The 21873-nt window shown below is 37.9% G+C and overlaps 1 protein-coding gene and 1 long non-coding RNA gene across 7 annotated transcripts in view; one reads left to right on the forward strand and one right to left on the reverse strand.

Moving 5' to 3' along the window:
• Window positions 1-1300: 1300 nt before the first annotated feature.
• The window catches only part of dachs (unconventional myosin-IXb-like dachs), a 101529-nt gene continuing 80956 nt past the window's right edge, over window positions 1301-21873 (reverse strand). For 3 of the 6 annotated variants that reach the window (XM_012298785.2, XM_003699135.3, XM_012298909.2), the window contains 16 exons: window positions 18759-19115; window positions 16773-17059; window positions 12035-12206; window positions 11791-11963; window positions 11562-11721; window positions 11093-11209; window positions 10769-11004; window positions 10496-10685; window positions 9710-9987; window positions 9449-9638; window positions 8472-8643; window positions 8018-8229; window positions 6457-6719; window positions 5477-5749; window positions 4601-4700; window positions 1301-4364 (listed from right to left, as the gene is read on the reverse strand). In XM_012298785.2, the coding sequence (XP_012154175.1) occupies window positions 4207-4364; window positions 4601-4700; window positions 5477-5749; window positions 6457-6719; window positions 8018-8229; window positions 8472-8643; window positions 9449-9638; window positions 9710-9987; window positions 10496-10685; window positions 10769-11004; window positions 11093-11209; window positions 11562-11721; window positions 11791-11963; window positions 12035-12206; window positions 16773-17059; window positions 18759-19115 (3338 nt within the window). In that variant the 3' untranslated portion in view covers window positions 1301-4206. The other 3 variants (XM_076538961.1, XM_076538965.1, XM_012299031.2) reach the window with 3 other exon arrangements.
• LOC143263964 (uncharacterized) lies at window positions 13482-16244 on the forward strand. Its single transcript, XR_013037250.1, has 2 exons — window positions 13482-14443; window positions 15914-16244. It is a non-coding gene; the product is annotated as an uncharacterized LOC143263964 (long non-coding RNA).

The raw sequence follows: 21873 nt of genomic DNA on the forward strand, positions 1-21873 counted from the left end.
GAGTTCTTCAAAACTACCCCATCGAACAGAATAAATAAAATTCAGGAATCGCTTCAAATAACCTGAATTCTTTCTAAAAGTGTTCTCTCGTTAAGATAGTCACGTACGAGCAAGTAGTTACGTCGGTAGCAGGATCGATGCAATAAATCAAAGGTTCAAGGCGCGTCCTTTGCAGCGAAATAATTAAAGGTCGTTGTTACATCATTCATCCGAGGCGGCAATTTAGCTGCAAGATTAACTTCGGCTTCCACCGTAAACCTGTCACGTTTTCAGCTTTCCAATCGTTCTGCCACGCTCCATAATCTCGGCTTCCAATCGCGGTTCGACGTTCCTGGTGGCACGGCGTTAAAGACGTCTCCCTGGCGAGCAACTCGGGCGTGAAACACGCGAGCTTATCGCGACTTACAACACGCGTGCACGTGGCCACCGCTACACGTGCAATTGCACGCGCCGTCTACGTACGAGCCGTGGCCGATAAATAAAACGATAACAACCGGGTATCGCGCGACTAGCGTTCCCATTAACGAGCAACGCGACTGATCCCGTGATCCGGCGTTAATTAGCTTTTAATTAACATTGTCCCGCGGACCAGGGAGCTACGGAATTTATGTAACTCGGTTGGCTTGTTTCCGCTCGGCGGGATACGTACGTTTTCGCTTCATGACTCCTTTTGATCCGCGACGCGCTGGACAGGAATTTGGTTAATTATTCGACGGACGACGATCCTCGGACACAGGAATTTTAGGAAAATATCATCGGACGAGTTTATTGCCCCAGATCCAATTATCCGCGTCCGACTGCTGGATAAAGCGGTAGTCGCCACTGCAATAACCTGCGGTCATGTCACAAAATTCACTCTCTGATCCACAACTTTTAAGGTTAATCCTTTTTGCAGACCACCGGTTAATCATTCTTAATTTTCTCTTTAACCATCTAAATTTGGGACGAGGAATTCAAAGTATGCAGCTAGCTATTTTTCCCTTTTACCCTTCAATTTGTGGACGCAAGTTTGCTTTGAAATTTGACATGTTTACCACAGAAATAAAATATGTTAACTCTTCTGACTAAATCGTCAGAACATCGACAGCGTTCTGAAAGGTATTAGCAAAGAAATAACACTGTACACCCTTGTCCAGTGCAATCCAGAAATCTTAATTTGATTGAAATCTTAATCTGAATCATGAAGCAATACACCTGGTGTAGCAATATTAATATCAGAGAAAATTAGAGAAGATTGTAAAACAAGAAATGGATGCGAATGCCAGAAATGCCGAGGAGGATAGAAATGGTGGACACATAATTTCAAAGACGCTTACATTTTATTCAAAAATATCTCGACGCACTTATAGCTACACTCGTACTTCGGGCTACGGTATCTGTAAACTACGTAACATCGTCATACATACTCGTATGTACAAACCCTCGAGATGTTGCTCGAGAGAGTTTCTAGGGCGAACTGGTTCTCTCAATGGACGCTTATCGTTTCTAACTGAACGAGTTTTCGTTGTATCTACAAAGCGCTCGTATCTCTACCTTTCCCGATTCAATGTTAGAACTGTTGCGTTATGATTATTCGCGATAATGATAGAATAATATCTAGTAGACCTATCCTTTATACTTATCGAGTTGTCTTATGAACGAAGCCTTAATATTATACATGTACAAACACACCGTTCAAGATGCTCGAATCTTCGACGTTCAAATCATCCACTTTTCTAAGCTTTCTTATTTATTACAATATTTTTTGTGTTAAAAGATGTTAGACACAGCAAGAGAGGTACTTCTAGGTGTTGGCAAGAATTTTTCTGTCGCAACAAGGCTGAAAAATATTTCTTTTAATACAAGATTCTTTGCTTTCGACACTTTGGTTTAATATAACAAATTAAAATCAGTACTTTTTAATTAAATCTACAGTGTTACAGTGCTACAGAATTTATTATTTATTAACGCGTATGATAAGAGTGTACTGGTAATTAATAACAGAGGGATTGTGATTTCAAAAGAATTAAAATTTTTTAATTAAAAGGTTTCAAAAATTTTTCCAAGGGCAGAGAGTTAATCTAAACTCGAAAAAATTCGAACATCCTACACGGTGACGTAGCGGCAGATTTCTTTCTAGAAATTGGCACTAAGAATTCAAAGATTGACGAAGGAATACTGTTGGTAAATATCCTCTAACCCTCAGCTACTTGGAGCTTCCCCGTCACGGGGACGCTTCTCCAAATGGTTCCCAAGAGTACTCTTTCAAAGAGGACCCTCTCCATCTTACTTTCTACAATTTTCTTCTTAGACACAGCAAAGTCACCCTTGAAATTGGCCCTCATCGATGCTGCTTGAATTTCCGCGTTGCTTTGTTTCTCACAAAATACACTCGTTATTATAAATTATTTTTAAATGAACCAAAACTGACCGTTTTTAAATTATGTGCAGTACAATGAAAACAAACATTGAAGAAGTTTAATTATTTTGGTAAACTCAGAACAGTTTCAATGTCTATTTCTGAAGAATAAAATATGTCTTAACAGTAATAATGTCGACTAAAATTTTCAGTAAGCACAGAAACGTCTGTCATCAAAATTTTGATCGAATAAAACACTTTGGTTTGGAAATTCTGAGAAATGAAAAATTATATGAATTAATCCTTCATTGCATTTTTGGTACAATTGCTAATTACAATTGCGAAAAGTTTTCGAAGAATATCAATTTTTGTTGTACACATATTTTCATATCTTTCATTTTGAATTACACAACTTTTGTCACAGAATATGATCTACAAAAATTCAATTATTTATACAAAAAAAATCTTTTAACTCTCACAAAATACAAAAGTCAATATCATTCGAAAATTCTTCTCCACAACAGTATGTTACTAAATTGTTTTAACATCTCTTCTGACTATTAAAAATGGCGAAGAAAAATTAATTTCTATCCACAGAAATATTTACCAATAATCATACGTTAAAAGGTAGTAACACTTTGCTGTCGTGAGTAAAAAAAATAGATAGTAGAAGATGCAACGAAGGATTAATCTCGCGGAGACTCGAAGATAAACCAGCAGGGGGTGGAAGAAACATGGTGGTCGCGACAACGAAATCTATGCATAGAGGGATCGGTTGTACGTTTCTCTCTCTCGAGTCAGCACCAGGCTCGAAGCTATTTAACGGCTAACATGCTTACTAATTCGAGGATGCACGTCGACGTGCGTGTACTTATCTACATGGAAGACGAACGTGACTCGCGGGAGGTGTGGTGCTGCGGAGAAGAAGGAGAACGTCGACGGCGAAGCTGTGATAAGCACCTGTGTAGTGACTTCCGCGTTAAATTCGCTTAACGGCCGGTGTAATTAATTAAAGGACAAAGTTGAATGTCCTGCTGCAGGAGCTCGACGGGTTTAAGCTACTTAATCCTGTTCGTGGCCGCCAGTCCACCATTTTTCGTTGCTCAACCGACGCCGATACACTTTTCATTGCATGCGTTTTAAATTAATTTTGCGATCTTCGAGACTTTTTATAATTTTATATAGATTTGTCAATGAGGAGTTCATTGATTTATTTATAGAATTATTTGCAATCTTTGCATTTTTGGTATTTGACGACTTTTAAACTGTTGGCTCTCGGAACAGAGACTTTGGAGCCTAAATTATCTGGAGATCTAAAGAAATTTTGTATAGCTGGGAATTCTGGTGCTTTCTGCAAACTTTATAGACAATTTTCAAGCCTAAAGTTTTGACACTTTTTAAGGTTTCGTGGAATATAGGAATTATGAGACGTAGGATCCGCGTTAATGCTAAGATAATGTTAATCCTACGAGTATACAGTCCGTCAAATGATCAAAAAGCTCGTTTGTTTTCCGTCGGTGTCTTTTTTGCGCGGGGGATGATTCACAAAGGAGACCGCACAGAAGTGAAGAGGATATATTAGAGTAGATAGAATGCCAGCATAATGGCGGATTACTGTTGGACGTTGAAGAAAAGTAACAAAGGGGCGAATCCGACTCTACTTCTTTTAAATTAGAACCGACGCGTACGACGGTCATTACGCCGCTGTGATTTCTATTTCATTTTCAAAGAGATCGTCCATCCTGAAGGGGAGCAGTTTCTTTCACTAGTCGCTCATCCGAGACCACGTGTATCTAACAATTTCGTTTACGTTTCGGGTTGCACAATGGCGTCGGTTGATCAACGAAATGGTACTAAATAAATAACGTTTAAACGTTGATATTACAAGGTTTCAGTTCCATGAACTGATAAGGCACGTGTAGAGTTGTGTTGTTGTGCTCCACCAGGAGGTGACCTCGTCTGGGTGACGCACCTACCACCAGAACTGTCTCACCTTTAAGCAGAACTACCTCACCTTCACCCTCTTCTGAAAATAGAAACAAATCCTCGTATATCTGTTAAACGTTGACAGGAACATGGTTGACTATCTGTCAAGGTAGATGGGTCACTCAAAATTACACTCTAAATTTAAAGCTAATATTCTCTGTCGGCGATCTTGATGCTGAATCTTCCGATGAAGTTTCATGTACTATATCAAAGTCAAATAAAAATCGTAACTATATGTACCCTCGGTCAAAATTAACTAATTTGAACGTTGCTTACCTGGAAATGGCATCTTCATGATTCTCGTCTGCGGGTAACCCAACTTTGTGTTTCCGGTCACGGTGTAAGACCTGCTGGGCGGAACTGGGGGTGGTCGCTCCTGTGAAATAAAGTTACACATTCGAGGATTATTCGACGTTTCTCTTAGCCACTTTCTGTAATATTAACCAGGTAAATGCATTTATACATTATGTGTGTATTAATTTCAGTATGGTTGATGTTAACTGTTAACTTTTAGCAAAAGTTTCCTAGCTTTACTTCTACAATTGTCAGTATATATGTCGTTCGTTAATTAGGTTTCCAACAAGGAACTTTTAATATTAAATTCTGCAGTTAACTGTATGAGAATGTAGAGTTAAGGTGTGGGATGTAGAAAGTTAGAAGATATAGAAAGTGTAGGATGTACAAGATTAAAAGAAATAGAAGGTGTAGGTTAGAAGATGTAGAAGGTTAAAAGATATAGAAGGTGTAGGTTAGAAGATATAGAAGACGGTGCAGCATGTAGGAAGTTTAGAAGATGTATAAGAAGGTTCAGAAGATTTAAAAGTTGCAAGGTGCAGGGTAAAATAGCTTCAGAAGATTTAGGTCTAAGGAGGACGCAGGTTTAGAAGACATGAGATGAAAGTTTAGAAAGTGTAAGATGTAGAAGATTTAAAAGAAGATTCAGATATAAAAGCTGCAAAGTGCAGAAAGTAGACTAAATTTGGAAGACGTAGAATGTACAGGAGATTCAGAAAAAGTACATGAAGATATCTATCTATGTAGATATATCTACCCATATGTTATATAGATATAGAAAATATAAGAATGTAGAAAATATACATGTAACATAATGTCGAAGATGTGAACAATATAGTATTATATAAATGATTTTACCAAATCCAGCCCAAAGAGGCTACACGTCTGTTGGATCATCTTCTGATCGGCGCACTTCTCCGAAGGATCAGGTGGTGGCGTGCCAGCGATTGGCTGTGGCCTGGGTCGAGTTCCGGTTCCGGTAGCTGTACCAGCAGTAACGTTCCTTTGAACGGTTCCTGTGTTGGTCGATGTCGGCTGTTGCGGCTTCTTTTGACCGATTCCGGAAGTCACGCCTATCGTGGTCTTCCTCAAAGGCCACCTTCTTCGTACTCGCCAACCTCTCCACGTCGCCTGATAACGGATAAATAAATGATGACCTTATAGATTTCTAACCCTCATCTAATTTCCTGCCTCTTGTATCGATCTGGTCAATAGAGTCGACACTCCAAGAAACTACGGACAAGGGAAAAGGTTGTCCTTCAATTTTTTATTTTCAAAGTTTGAGGTTTTTAGTTTGAAATTCGAAAAATTGGTATCTCTAAATCCTTTTATATCTAAAATTTTAATTTGTGAATGTGCACATCGGAAAATTTAAAATTCCCAAATTTGCACTTTCAAAAAATTAAATCTCTAAAATCCTTTTATCTCAAAAATTTTTATTTTTGAATTAGTACATCAGAAAATTTAAAACCCCCAATTTGCACTTTCAAAAAATTGAAATCCCTAAAATCCTTTTATGTCAGAAATTGCAATTTGTGAATTTCTACATCAGAAAATTAAAAATTTCCAAATTTCCTCATCTAAAAATTAAAAATTTCCAAATACCTGCCTCTAAAAATTAAAAATCCCTAAATTTTAAAAACACCAACAAAATATCAAAATCCCAGTACAAGAAAATAGTAAAAAAATCTTAACGATCCCCAAAAGAATTGAGAAGAGAAAAAGGGGCAAAGTTAAAACGAAACAAAGAACGAGACAGCTCGTTTACAAAAAATTGTGCGTTCAAAAATGCTCGTGCAGTAATTAGGAGATAAGAGAACCGCGAAAAATTGAATTACCTGTATCACGGTTGCCGCTTTCCTGCGCGTTTCGGAGCGCAGATTCTCAAGCTGTTGCCTAATGCCCTCGCTCAAGAAGATGTGCCTTTTGCCAAGAGCCCAGCTGGTACTCGCGCCAAATTTGCTCTTCAATTGTTGAGCGTTTTGCAGGATAAGCTTCGTATCCTCCACAGCTTGCTCCTCCGCTCGACGGAGCTGCTTGAATGGCGCGATTAGCCTGTACCTCGCGTTAAACGCTTTGAAACGCATTCGATGTGGATATCCTGCAATTTTTTTGTTGCTTTGATCACATTTTAAACCGAATAAATTTATGACCTTTATCTTTGAAAATAATAAAAACAAAACATATAATTTATACTCTAAAATGGCAAAGATGGAATCATTACAATTTTGCAACTACCCCTATTTTTATTTGCTGAGAAAAATTAAATTGTTCCAGTTTGTCAAATTGTCAAGGCTCCAATAATGTTATTTACAGTCAAAACTAGCAAGGATGGAGTCAAGAAAATTTTGCAGCTACCCCTATTTTTACTTGTTGAGCAAAATTAAATTGCTCCAGTTTGTCAAATTGTCAAGGTTCCAATAATGTTATTTACAGTCAAAAGTAGCAAGGATGGAGTCAAGAAAATTTTTCAGCTACCCCTATTTTTACTTGTTGAGCAAAATTAAATTGCTCCAGTTTGTCAAATTGTCAAGGTTCCAATAATGTTATTTACAGTCAAAAGTAGCAAGGATGGAGTCAAGAAAATTTTTCAGCTACCCCTATTTTTACTTGTTGAGCAAAATTAAATTGTTCCAGTTTGTCAAATTGTCAAGGTTCCAATAATGTTATTTACAGTCAAAACTAGCAAGGATGGAATCAAGACAATTTTGCAGCTACCCCTATTTTTACTTGTTGAGCAAAATTAAATTGTTCCAGTTTGTCAAATTGTCAAGGCTCCAATAATGTTATTTACAGCCAAAAGTAGCAAGGATGGAGTCAAGAAAATTTTTCAGCTACCCCTATTTTTACTTGTTGAGTAAAATTAAATTATTCAAGTTTCCCAAATTGTCAAAATTACAATAATATAATTCACATCCAAAACTATCAAATACGTAATCAAGAAAATTCTGTAACTACCCCTATTAATCCTTAAGCAAAATTAAATTGTTAAAGCTTCTTAAATTATCAAAGTTACCATAACTTTTTCCTCAAAAACTCTCTTCAAAATCGCAAAGATTTCTTCAAAAGTTATCTCAAGAATTACCCTAACCAATCTCGAAACACGAGAATACTCTTCGGAATAGAGTGCAATTCAGAACCGTGAAAGCCCGTATAAAACTGCAGTTTTGCCCGAAACAGCAGTGACAGAAACACGAAAGCTTTTTCAGTAATTTATTATTCAGATTGCTATTTTTATTCATGCAACGCGTTCGTAAGAAGGTTCGTTGTCAAGCGAATCCACAGTTTCTTGGCAAAAGATCAGACACGAGCTACTAAATGATTACAGGGCAAGATTTGAGATCGTTCGCACGTGCGCGAATACTGGAATACGGTGTTCGAGATAGTTTCGGAACGTACCACCGGCCATTAGATTCACTGTCTCCAGAACTTGAAGCGATCGTATCTGACGCATAGTCACGGCCCTGTCTAGATGGAGCGGTGTTTCAGTGCCGTTGCTCCTAATGCACCTGACAAAGTGGGGTCTCGCATGGACCAGAGTTCTCAGGAGATTATCCAGCCTCGTGTGGAAATCCTGCGTCAACGTGGAAATGGGCTCGTCACCGTTCAAACTAGAAACAAAGCGATTCATGTATCGAATCGTAATTAACTTTACCCAACGCCTTCGTAGACATTGACTGCCACATTCAAAATTACTTTACCTCATATTTTTAACAAATCTTAATAAACTATAAGTCTAGCTAAAACTATCAAATTGTGGTAAATAAAATTATGAGTAAAACTAGACTATCATAGGTTAATCCTCGAAGGTGTAACTTTACAGATATGAGGATTCTATACGTCCAATACTTACAGATCCGTATGTGAAGTTGGTGATATCCTGAAGCTGACACCCCTGGGTACCGTGTCACTCGCATAAAGGGCTTTCAATTCGCTGCCGAAGAGATGAGTCGCGAAACCGAAGCTGCAAGTATGTTTGTAGAACACCGCTACCAGGTCGTCAGGTACCACGTCTTTGTTCGTATCTTCCGGAAAAGAATGACTATGAAATACCTCTCGAAGAAATCCAGTATAAGCTTAGAAATAACTATCCATAAAATTATTGCTAACGGCGCGCGAAATTGTTATTTATGGGCACAAAGGAAGAATATATCGGAGCTCCGAGCGAAGTAGAACATCGAGGCTCTTGATAAATCGATATGACATTTTATCTGTTCTACGTTTTATCCTACGAGAATGGAAAAGGTAATAGCAAGCTAAAATTATACGTTCCATATATCGCTCTCGAGGACGAATTCTCGATATCTATAAGGGAATATAATGCGACGGAAAAGTTAATATCGAAGTTAGAATTTTCAAGTTCTACCGCTCTTCGAGGAGAATGAAAAAGGTAATAGCGCGACCGGAGTTCCATGCGTCGCCGACTCTCCGGACGGATTCTTGGTATTCATGAGAGGCCGTAATATGAAGAAAATGTTAATATCCAAGTTAGAGTTTTCAAGTTCTACATCTCGGCGCTTCGGAGATTAAAAAGACTGGTAACGACTTACGGTGTAGTGGTCAATTGTTTAAACCTGCGCTCTTTACAAGGTACATGACACTCTACATTTAAATTTATTGGTGTTACATGTAATCTTGTTTAAACTCATCGAAACTAAATTCAATAAACATTATATTATATAAACAATCAAAGTTGTAGTGCACAGAGTAGCAACAGAGTGCTACTATTCGAAGTAACAGCTCTTTCTGATCACATACAGAAGTGAGGTCAAAGGTGAGGTCACCTCGCATATTATACAAAACGAATTGATCAATAAATAAGAAACCTACCCAAAAAGTCAGAGGCATCATAAATGACCCTGCCAGCAAAATGCTGTATCCCAAACGACCTACAGTCCACAGTCCTGGGTTCGAACAGTCTCGGGTTTTGTTTATGCTGAACCTTGACCTTGGCGACGTAGCTTTCGGCGGTGCCCCGTATCGAGCACTCGACGTCCAGCATGCTCAACAAGCCCGTACGCTGAAACGATCGTACCGATGATAGACACGCGTCGACAAAAACGCGAAGAACCTTGAACACCGAGAGCTCACCAGAGAAGAGATGAGATCGATACACGGCACGTTGTCTACGTAGTCGACCTCCACGTCGCAGCGTATCCCCTCGTCCCGGCAGCTCTCGATCGAGCTCTTGAATATGTGGGTGTTGTAGAAGTGTTGCATCGTCTCGGCGCACAGATTGATACACAGGTGTTCCAGCTGGCTTGGTTTCGGATCCTCGAAGCCGAACATGTCCAGGATCCCGATGAACCCGTCTGTCGCGTGTCTGACCGCGTTGTTCAGCGCGGTCATGCTTCTGGAACCGGTGCCACCTGCACATGACACGAGAGATCCATGCTGATAGAGAGAAAAAAGCGGCCACACGGCCACCGTGATAAGGGTGTTAACAAGCTCTTAAGACTGTTTATGTAATTCTTCCAAAGGAGGTTATCTCTGATCGCTCAAATATTTTAAATATTCTGTTCAACGTTATTAAATATTGTCCCAACGCGGTGCTCACGGTAACTCCACATAAAGAGTTTAGAGTTTAAATTCGATATGAAGAGTTTAGAATTTAGATTCCATATGAGGAGTTTAGGATTTAGATTCCATATAAAGAGTGTAGAGTTTAAATTCGATATGAAGAGTTTAGAGTTTATATTCGATATGAAGAGTTTAGAATTTAGATTCCATATGAAGAGTTTAGAGTTTAGATTCCATATGAAGAGTTTAGAGTTTAGATTCCATATGAAGAGTTTAGAATTTAGATTCAATATGAAGAGTTTAGAGTTTAGATTCCATATGAAGATTTTAGGAAAAACATGAAACCTGGGATCGTACCTGCAGAGCTACCGATGGTGGACGCATGCTGACTGGTCACCTCGGCCTGATTGTGAACGGACTCGTTGGAGTCCGAGGACAAGGTACCGAGCGTGGAGCCTAATCTCTTGAGGCTGTTGGCTCTCCTGACGATGGTGGCCACCGTGCGGCAGTACAGTGCCTTCGCCAGTGAGTCCCTGGTCATGTTAGACTGCGTAAACAAACACCCTTCAACATGGTTCCGCTTCAACGATACGATAACGTCAAGATCTGCAGGGAACGAATGAACAGTACCATATTCGCGTCGCAGACCGACTTGACCAGTTGGCCACGAGCGTTGTGCGTCCTGGATGTGAGTCCCCTTAACAGGGCAGGAGGCGGCACTCCAAGTAAGGCTGCCACAGAGGATAATTCGCTCTCTCCGATCACACCGACCTCCACACCGGGCCTGTCCGCGAATCCCACGTTCCCGAGGATCAGCACCGCCGCCAGGACTCGGACCACGTCCAAGAAGGGTATACCTAGCACCCCTGCGGAGGAATTCTAGCGTGATTTAAGCAATTTCAAGTGACTTTTCGTCTGATTCGTTGATTGTGAGGTACTTGAATCCAGACGTACCTAAACAGGCTTTCCAGGCTTGAAACCGGACGGCGTCCTCGGCCTCGTCTTGCCTGGTGTCGCCGTGCTGCAGGTACCTCAGGTTTTTCAGGTTATAACTCTCCAGGTTTAGTTTAACTACGGAAGGGTTGGACAATTCGATTTTTTCGTACTTTACTGTGTGTGATGATTAAACTATTGTTACTGAATGAGCAAGAGTCGAAAGCAAATATGACTCGAAGAATCAAAGAGGAAGATTTGAACATTTGGAGAAATTTAGAAATTAAAAAGTTCACATATGATGATCATCTAAAGTTGCAGAGTGGACATCAAAATTAGCATGCGCTACAATCTAAACACTTCTATTTTGGATGAATACAAATGAACTACTGAACTAACAATTTCTTCAGAGTTATCTCAACAAATTCTTCAGCTGTCTTTGAACGTCGATAAAATTAGTATTATCACAAGTAACCATTCAATTACCTACCTCTTTCCTCGTGCGACAGTCCAGCCAACATCTGATAAAATATATGATAATTCTTCTCGTCGGGCAGGGGCCTAATGACCCTCGTTTGGTCCAAGAAGTAACAGTGTATCTTCGTCCTGTACAAAGCGCCGTCCGTAACCTGAACCTCGATAAAGTGACCCTACAGAAAGGAACATCTTAGTCTGGTCGATTTCTCAGCGTAGAGCGATCACAGAAATTTATCACGTACTATCCTAGAACTCTCGGAGTTGGTGGCCGTCTTGGCGGATCCTAGAGACCTGAGAACCGTGAAAGCTGCGGCCAAGTGTTTGAAGGCGTCCGTTTCTGGACCACCTCCAGCAACGTCGAACAATTGCCTGAGTAACAGCATCGAGGCGTACGTTTTTCCCGAACCGCTGGTCCCTGAAGAAAACACGGTTTTTTCCGATGCTATCGGCGAGCAAATTCGCTTCATAAACGTATCGGTTATTTACCAGATAGGATTATGGCTTGGGGATAACCAGTTTCCGATTGCTGTCGCACGGCTTCCTGAACGACTTTGTTCAACTGGGGCGCCAATGGTACGGTCCTGGTGCTCGTTAAGGTCAACGGATTCCCAACGTCCGTATAAGGATTGATACAGACCAGTATGGGGCCCACGTTCGTCTGAAATGCGTTTTGGTTATCTCGCTAGCACGATTGTCGCGGCGGTCGCCACTTTTGACGCTACAGTCGCAAGCTCTTTGCGGAGATTGATACTGGACGACAGTATCGCGTTTGTCATTATCAAGCTACGGGTGTTCGCGACTCGGGAACACCTTGCAACGAAAGCTCTAGCTACGGGAAGATTAATCGTGACCGTGACTCTGTACCGAGATAATCTTATTAGAGAGTTAATGACAGCGGTACCGACCAAGGGGACATTTATCTTGCTTTGAGATTGTACATAACGATTTGTTATCATTCGGTTTATATTGTTCCAGAAGTGCTCGCGAATTAAGGTTCGATTACTAGTCTTCCGGAAATTGAGACATTTAGGATTTTAAGGGCAGGGATTTGGACGGGATGAAGAGTTAGAGGTATTGCACATCTGTGAAAGGATTTTGGGAATTTGGAAATTTAGATATTTAAAATTTAGGAGTGGAGGAATTTGTGGAGGGAGAAATGTAGAAATTTGAGAATTTGGAAATTTGAAAAATTGGAAATTTGGAAACTTAGGAATTTGAAAGTTTGGAAAATTAGAAATTTGAAAATTTGGAAGATTTGGAATTTAGAAGTTTTGGAATTTGGAAGTTTTGGAGTTTGGAAGTTTTGGAATTTGGAAGTTTTGGAATTTGGAAGTTTTGGAATTTGGAAGTTTTGGAATTTGGAAGTTTTGGAATTTGGAAATTTTGGAGTTTGGAAATTTTGGAGTTTGGAAATTTTAGAATTTGGGAATTTGGAAATTTTGGAATTTGAGAATTTTGGAATTTGGAAATTTTGGAATTTGGAAATATGGAAATTTGGAAGTTTTAGAATTTGGAAGTTTTGGAATTTGGAAGTTTTGGAATTTGGAAGTTTTGGAATTTGGAAGTTTTGGAATTTGAGAATTTTGGAATTTGGAAATTTTGGAATTTGGAAATTTTGGAATTTGGAAATTTTTGAATTTGGAAATTTTGGAATTTGGAAATATGGAAATTTGGAAGTTTTGGAATTTGGACGTTTTGGAATTTGGACGTTTTGGAATTTGGACGTTTTGGAATTTGGAAGTTTTGGAATTTGAAAATTTTGGAATTTGGAAATTTTGGAATATGAAACTTTTTAAATTTGGAAATTTTGGAATTTGGAAGTTTTGGAAGTTGGAAATTTTGGAATTTGGAAATTTTGGAATTTGAGAATTTTGGAATTTGGAAATTTTGGAATTTGGAAATATGGAAATTTGGAAGTTTTAGAATTTGGAAATTTTGGAATTTGGAAATATGGAAATTTGGAAGTTTTGGAATTTGGACATTTTGGAATTTGGACGTTTTGGAATTTGGAAGTTTTGGAATTTGAAAATTTTGGAATTTGGAAATTTTGGAATATGAAAATTTTTAAATTTGGAAATTTTGGAATTTGGAAATTTTGGAATTTGGAAATTTTGGAATTTGGAAATTTTGGAATTTGGAAATTAGGAAATTTGAAATGTTGGAATTTGAAAATTTAGAAATCTACGAATTTAGGAATTTCAAAGTCTAGTAATCTCAGAATCTATGAACTTGAGAAGTTAAAAATTTAGAAATTTGGAAATGTAAGATTTAAGAAATTTAGAAATCCAAAATCCTAAAAATTAAAAAATTTAAATTTATAAAAATCCATGCAAATTTTTTAACCTCTAAATGCCCCTATAACCGCTTAAAAAACAACCCCCAAAAAGACCATAATATCAAACCAAAAATCCTCGACAAACATTTTCGCCGAAAGACCGCAGGCAAATATCTCGCCGTCCGTCATCCACAGGTTCGATCATAGTCTAGAAACGGGCAAAGGGAACGAAGAGTCGGAAATCGGGACAGTTAGGGCGGAGAAGATTATGGTAAGAAGGAGGAGGGTTGAAGGGAACAGCGAAAGAGAAGACGAAGGAGGTAAAGAGCAAGAGGGTGGTGCAACAGGCTACGAGCGGCCAGGCTTTGGCGGGCCTTGATTCCTATTAGAAGCCCACCTAGAGAAAGCAACACGCCATGGAACGAACAAAAAGGTGAAAAATGCCCGAAAGGTAAGTGGGGAGAGAGAGAACCGGTCCCATGTCGGGCCCCATGGGCTGCGATGCCCTCTCGATTCTCTCTGCTGCGAGCTTTCGAGCTGCTCGTATAAATTGCTCGGACTTAGATTATCCTGATGAATTTCGTTTGCTTCTTTTCTTATCGATATGGCAACTGTAACTCGTAAGTTTATACACTGGGTGACTTGTTTTAATTGAATGTTGTCTTTCTATTTGACTTTCGATAAAATGTTCCAAAACATGTTACTTTGTTGATGAACTTATATGAACTTTAAGATTGATTGATATTTTGTGGAAGTCTAAGTTTATGTTCATGTACAGGGTGTCTCATTTTAATTCACACAGTTGTCTTCTGAACTATTCGTCGTTTGATAAAATGTTTCAATACAGCTTACTCTGTTGACGAATTTATATAAACTTCAAGATTGATTGATATTTTGTGGAAGTCTAAGTTTGTGTTCATATACAGGGTGTCTCATTTTAATTCACACAGTTGTCTTCTGAACTATTCGTCATTTGATCAAATGTATCAATACAGCTTACTCTGTTGACGAATTTATATACACTTCAAGATTGATTGATATTTTGTGGAAGTCTAAGTTTGTGTTCATATACAGGGTGACTCATTTTAATTCACACAGTTGTCTTCTGAACTATTCGTCGTTTGATAAAATGTTTCAATACAACTTACTCTGTTGACGAATTTATATAAACTTCAAGATTGAATGATATTTTGTGGAAGTCTAAGTTTATGTTCATATACAGGGTGTCTCATTTTAATTCACATAGTTGTCTTCTGAACTATTCGTCGTTTGATAAAATGTTTCAATACAACTTACTCTGTTGACGAATTTATATAAACTTCAAGATTGAATGATATTTTGTGGAAGTCTAAGTTTATGTTCATATACAGGGTGTCTCATTTTAATTCACATAGTTGTCTTCTGAACTATTCGTCATTTGATAAAATGTTTCAATACAGCTTACTCTGTTGACGAATTTGTATAAATTTCAAGATTGATTAATGTTTTGTTAACGTCTAAATTTATACTCATATACAGGGTGTCTCATTTTAATCCATCCATACAGTTCTTCTCTAAGCAATTTGTCATTCTATGAAATTTTTCAAAATGTCTTACTCTATAACCAACTTTAACAAACACCTTGATTAATCCATACTTTATGAACATTTAAGTTTGTATTAATATACAGGCTGTCTCATTTTAACCAATCCACATAATTGTCTTTCAAGTTCGTTATTTAATGAAATATTTTCAAACATCTTACCCAGTCGACAAACTTCAACATCATAATTAGTTAATATTTTGTCAACATCTAAATTTATGTTCACAGGGTGTCTCATATAAATCATTTCACTTTAAAACACTATATATAGGTACAATGAATATGAACTATAATAATAATTATAGTGTGTCAATCTTAGTCCCAACTTGATTACTTAATTCAACGTATAGTAATAAATAAATAAATTGCTAATAAGTAAGAATCATAAAAATGTTACAAGGCCTTTTATCAAAAACCGTATCTCTTTTCGTAGAAATCTTGTTTCAGAACGTTCGAAGCACCTTCCCCTTCATGGTCATTAAAATCGTTAACGGTATCTTGATTCTAGCAACGATCTCGACGCATCTCCGTCGCTGTTTACGAAGCAATAAATGCGTCAGAGAGAAGAGAAGATTCAAGATGTTACGAAGAAATCTTGAGAGGAAGCAGACACGATAGCGACGTTGGAAAAACATGAAAGAAAAGCACGGAAAGAGAAAATGAGTGTTCTAGCAGAGGTAGTCGTGTCGGAGAATCGTCGAAGAAGAGTATTATGAATCCGGAAGGAGCCAACTTCGATCGATGAAGAGAACATAAAGGATCAATTAACGCAAACATTAAGAGTACCCTTATAAATCTCTAACGAAGTACACGATGAATAATGAAGCTATCTTGTCTAATCGACCTCCATTTTTTCTTCTATTAATCTTCCAACTCTGCGTTCCATGGCACTTCTACCCTTATATCGCACGCCTTCTTTCCTCGATATTTCATTGCTGTCTATGAATAGGATTATGTACGATTTCTGTCTTGAATTTTCACATTTAACATTATTCGTTCATTCTTAAAATTTAAGGAATTTAATAAATTGTTACATTTTCTAAATCTGTAAATTATATGACTTATGTTACAGATATCCTATCAATAGACCCTAATTAAAGTATTAAGAATTGTAACAATTTTTAAAATTTGTACATTAACATAGAGTTGTATATTATGTTTATACGTAGAGCAAAAATTGTTTAAACTTTTTCAAATTTGCTCCTCAAATTTACTTTAATTAAAATTATTATAATTTTTTGACTAAAATTGTTATTTTAATCTTTGACTTAAATTATTATTCTCAAAAGTTGTTAATACTTTGGATGTTACAAAGGTTGCGAAATTGTGGAAGTAATTGAAGATGAAAAGTAAGGTTTGGTACTCACGTGATACTGTTTTGCACAAAACCGAGCCTGCAAACATTTGAGCACCGCATCTTCCGTGAGAGGTCCAGGTAAGTGAATTAGGTCGTCCAAGGCCGTTGAGGTTACAGGCCCTGAGGATGCTGTGGTGCCTTTTGCGAGACATCGATGCTGACCCTGATTGCTCTTCGCGTTCTTTACGTCGGCGATGATGCTGGAAATAGGTGGCGAACGTAGACATCCGAGTGCTGTCACACAGGACACTATACCGTCGTCCGGTATTCCATTATGACGCTTTGGGGAATCTAGATCTACAAAGAAACACATAAAAATGTTAACTAACAAAATTACACAAAAACATCTGAGATATTACAAAGACAATTTTGGTTTTATATAATAAATTTCGATGCAATATTTTAATTTGATATTTAATACAGATGTCAAAATTTTGATCTTAGTATTTGTAACCTTGCAAGTTTATAAATTTACAATTGCAATTTACAAATTTAAATATGATATCAAGTTTAAATTATAGATATTTAAATGTCTCTATATATTTGATATTTGATTCAAATTGTGGAGGAAAGTTTTACAAGCAAAAACTTCGCTGTAACATTACTCGGCCATATAGCAAGACTCCCATTAACTGAACCGAACCTAAACTAAGTCTAACATTTAAAATCCCCTAAAACGAACTATCCATTGAACTATAAATTGAACCTCCTATAAATTGAACATAATTTACAGTTTCTCTAAATTGCACGTGATCCAACCAGATCTTAATTCGCAGAAACGCAACCGGTAGTCATAAACGATTAAGTTCTAGCAAGATTCGAGGAATGTATAATTGAAGTTCGATAGTAGACCGTGCAGTGAACCCTCGAGGATCAAGAGGTCGAGAAACGAAAAACGAAAGAAGAAAGAGCGAGTGAACGATAATAAGGAGATCTCGATCAAATCGAAACGAATCGCGGTTAACTGTACACGCGTGCAATTTATCCGGGTCGAACGAGAGCTCGATTAACCGGAAGGAATTCGAGATCAGACGGGGGAGGGGGCTATCGAGTGAATAAACCGTTCTGGGCAGCACGGTGTGCGAACAGTTTTATTTTTCTCGTTGGCTGAAATCGCGAAGGGTCGCCCCTTTCAAAATAAACCATGAATCGTTCACCGTCTCGACCAAGTGATTTTGCTTTATTGTCATTTTTCAATACGGAAAAATTCACGCTGGGAACGGTAAATAGATCGTAAAACTTTGTAGAGGAACATGACCGCTCTGTAAATAGCCGCCGTATATCGTTCCGTTTGATTTTACGTTCGCTCTCGAGCTTCGATTATTTACAGTTTAAAATCTTGCATGTCTGCTGTTCAACTGCTGTAGCTTATTGCGAATTATCGCCTTAATGACGATATTACCGGTTGTTTAAATACGGAACGAATCGGTTCAATTTGTCCGGGCGTTTGTACGCGTGCCATTCTGTTATCGCATGAATAATTACGAAAATAATGCGATATTTTTCGACTACTTAATTGATTTATAGAATCAAAGAATGTTTAGGTTTATAGATTCAGAAATTTGGAAATTTTCAATCAAATTTAAATGTGATTTCCCTAGGGAAAATATAGCAATCAAAGATTGGAGACTTAGCAATATGGGGCTCTAGGGATTTATGAACCTACAAGTTTAAGGATATAGAAATTTGAGAACCTAGGAATTTAGGGATCTAAAGATCTAAGGACCTCGAGATTTGGGGGTTTAAGAGTTCATCAGCATAGAATTTTAGAATATTTAAAAACACGTGAACCACTTTGGGACCAATTTGAATATAGAAATTTAGGAATCCAGAAGAGAAAATTGTCCATATTTCATGGCACGGAATCCCATCAGCCTATTATCTATTTCTCTTCGGTGTTCGTGATCCGACGATCATCTCCGATCACCCACTGTGTCCCAACATGGCCGATGTTCCGGTGAAACGCGCGTATACTGTACAGAGACGGGATACTGACCGGATATTAAATTATTAGCTGCGGTCGAGTTGTGGCCGAGCGTGTTCGCGCCGGCGTGATTGACGTGCGGATGAACGATCGCGGACGCCGTCAACGTGTGTCCCGAAGGATGACCGAGGCCATGGGGTAACGTGCCAGCCAGCGGTAACGTTGTCCTTGGGGGCACAGCGGGCGCAGGGGACGAGGGCACGACACCTTTTTCCGGGCTCTTCGAAAGGGGCGCGGACGCGGCTACGTTCGGCCCTGAATTGTTCGGCGGCTGGTTCACGTGCAGCCGGTTCCTCAGGGTCACCAGTTCCGTGCTCAGGCTCCTCAGACGCTGCTGTAGGTGCACCGCTTCGTTCGACGACGAGGCATCTGCAAAAGGCAAACCAGACTGTCAGCTGCGACCTTCTTCCCACACTTTTTCGTCTCTGGATTCGGGTTACGGTTACGATTAGGAGAGGGAAGCGTTTGGGGCAGCTTTATCGTGTGAAGTTAGATTTACAGTCGTGTCTCCCACATTGTCCCTAAGGTATCCTCACGTTGTACCATGTTGTCTATGCTTATTCGTTAGTGCTACGTCTATGGTTTGTTTGCCGAAGTCAGTCGAACGTGATTTTTGCATTGTCCATCAAAGGTTCCCTTACATTGTCTGTCACTGTAAATTGTGCTCTCACATTGTACGACAAGTATAAGTACTCCCACGTTGCCAAACGTAGGTTGTGATCTGACATTGTCCGTCAAGTGTAGACTGTATTCTAACATTGTCTATCAAACGTTCCCTCACATTGTCTGTCACTGTAGATTGTACTCTCACATTGCCAAACATAGGTTGTGATCTGACATTGTCCGTCAAGTGTAGACTGTATTCTAACAATGTTCGTCAAGTGTAGACTGTATTCTCACATTGTCCGTCGAACATAGACTGTTCCCTGACATTGTCTATCAAGTGTAGGCTGAACTTTCACATCAGCTATCAAGTATAGATTACACTCTCGCATTGTCTGTCAAGTGCAAACTGTACTCTCACATGGTCCATCAAATGGTTTCATTTCTATTTAAAGCTAAGGAACAATGTGGGAAACATTACTGTATATCGGTGGGACAATTCTAATGCGAGAATAAAACTTATTTTCGATTTCTTCAACCCTTTGCACTCGAAGGTGTTTTTATCAACAGGTAGCAGCTCTATACATTAATATTTTCTGACTGGAAAGTTTGGTGAATTTTGTTGATGTTATTTCTATATTATTATCTGTAATTATTATGTCTGTGTATTACATACACAACGCTGTTTTAGTTCAAAAGTACTTAATTCAAAATTTATTAAATTAAATGAATCTGAGTCATCTTTCAAGTGCAAAGGGTTAAGTATACTGCGAAGGCTCTCATGCATAAACGTCCAAAGATGAAATAATTGAAATATTTTCATAAAGAAGTGTATACACTTAAATCTGACAGACTGTAGAAATGGCTACTATGTACGGATTGTTTATGGAGTAGTAAACATCTGGTGCTGAGATGATACTGTTGGGACGCATTAGGAATATTGATCGATATGGTTGAGGTTAGACTAACGCATTTACTGTCACGCTGAAAATGACCATGGTTGGTACAACGTATTATAATACAAATTATTATAACAACGTTATTCGACTTTTTAGTAATAACTTCATTACAACAATATCCACACAGGAAGTATAATATATAAAATATCACAAATTCAGAAAATATCGAAATTTCACAAAATGTCGTACCATCACTGATGTTTTCTATTTAATGACAACGTATACGATGTTAAATATGACTAACAGATTACTCACAGATTACTTAAATATGACTAACAGAATATTCACCACCGAAATTGTTGGATTTTTAATTCATAAGTGGTCAATCATCTGTCAACCTAATTTTCGATTGTAACAGTCTGAGTTTGCTGTCGACTCCGTGGAGCCGCTTTAAATACACCAATCAATGTTACCATTAATTAATATTAAATGCACAGTACAAATACCTTTGTGGCACACAATCTGTCGTTACACAATCCTTCTAATTTTCATATATGTTATTTGACGATTACAAAGTACACTTGTGCGAAATTGAAATTGCATATTGTTCATGTACGGAAAAGTAGTTTGTACGTCACATGTGTTCAAAAAATTTATACGTTACATATGTATGAAGTTCATACATTACATATGTACAGAAGTCTATACATTACATATACCAAAATGAAATATATACATTAAAATTTACGAGAATGTATACATCATGTATGTACGAAAACGAAAGTTATAGATCACACATGTACAAAAATCATATACGTCATATGTGTACGAGAACAAAATTTATACACCACACACGAAAATAAAATTTATACATAATAAATGTACAAAAACATAGTTTATATATTATATTTGTTCGAAAATGAAAGTTATAAATCACACATGTATAAAAATGATATTTATACCTCATATGTGTGCGAGAACAAAATTTATACGTTACACATGAAAATGAAATTTATACATAATAAATGTACAAAAACATAGTTTATATATTATACTTATTCGAAAATGAAAGTTATAAATCACACATGTATAAAAATGATATTTATACCTCATATGTGTACGAGAACAAAATTTATACGTTACACATGAAAATGAAATTTATACATTATAAATGTACGAAAACAGTTTATATGTATACTATATTTGTACGAAAATGAAAGTTACACATTACACACGTAAAACTGGTATTCCCCCGGTCACATATGTGTGGGAACGAAATTTATATCGCATACGTGTACGAAAATAGAATGCATACGTTACACATGCACGAAAATAAAATTCATACGTTACACATGTACGAAAATAGAATTTGTACGTTACGCATGTACGGAAATAGAATTCATACGTTGCACACGTACGAAAATAGAATTATACGTTACGAAAATAGAATTCATATAGTACCTGCGTCAACAAAATGGCTGTAAGGACAATGAGAAAATTTTTGCGAATGTTTTAGGTACAAATGAGAAGTTCCGTAGGGATATTGTAGAAAGATAGTTCGTTTATTATTCAGTGGAGACAGTCCGCTAACAAACGGGTCGGACCCCGGCGATAAAAGGGTTATT

The sequence above is a fragment of the Megachile rotundata genome, chromosome 2 (assembly GCF_050947335.1).
Source record: "Megachile rotundata isolate GNS110a chromosome 2, iyMegRotu1, whole genome shotgun sequence".
NCBI classification, from domain to species: domain Eukaryota; kingdom Metazoa; phylum Arthropoda; class Insecta; order Hymenoptera; family Megachilidae; genus Megachile; species Megachile rotundata.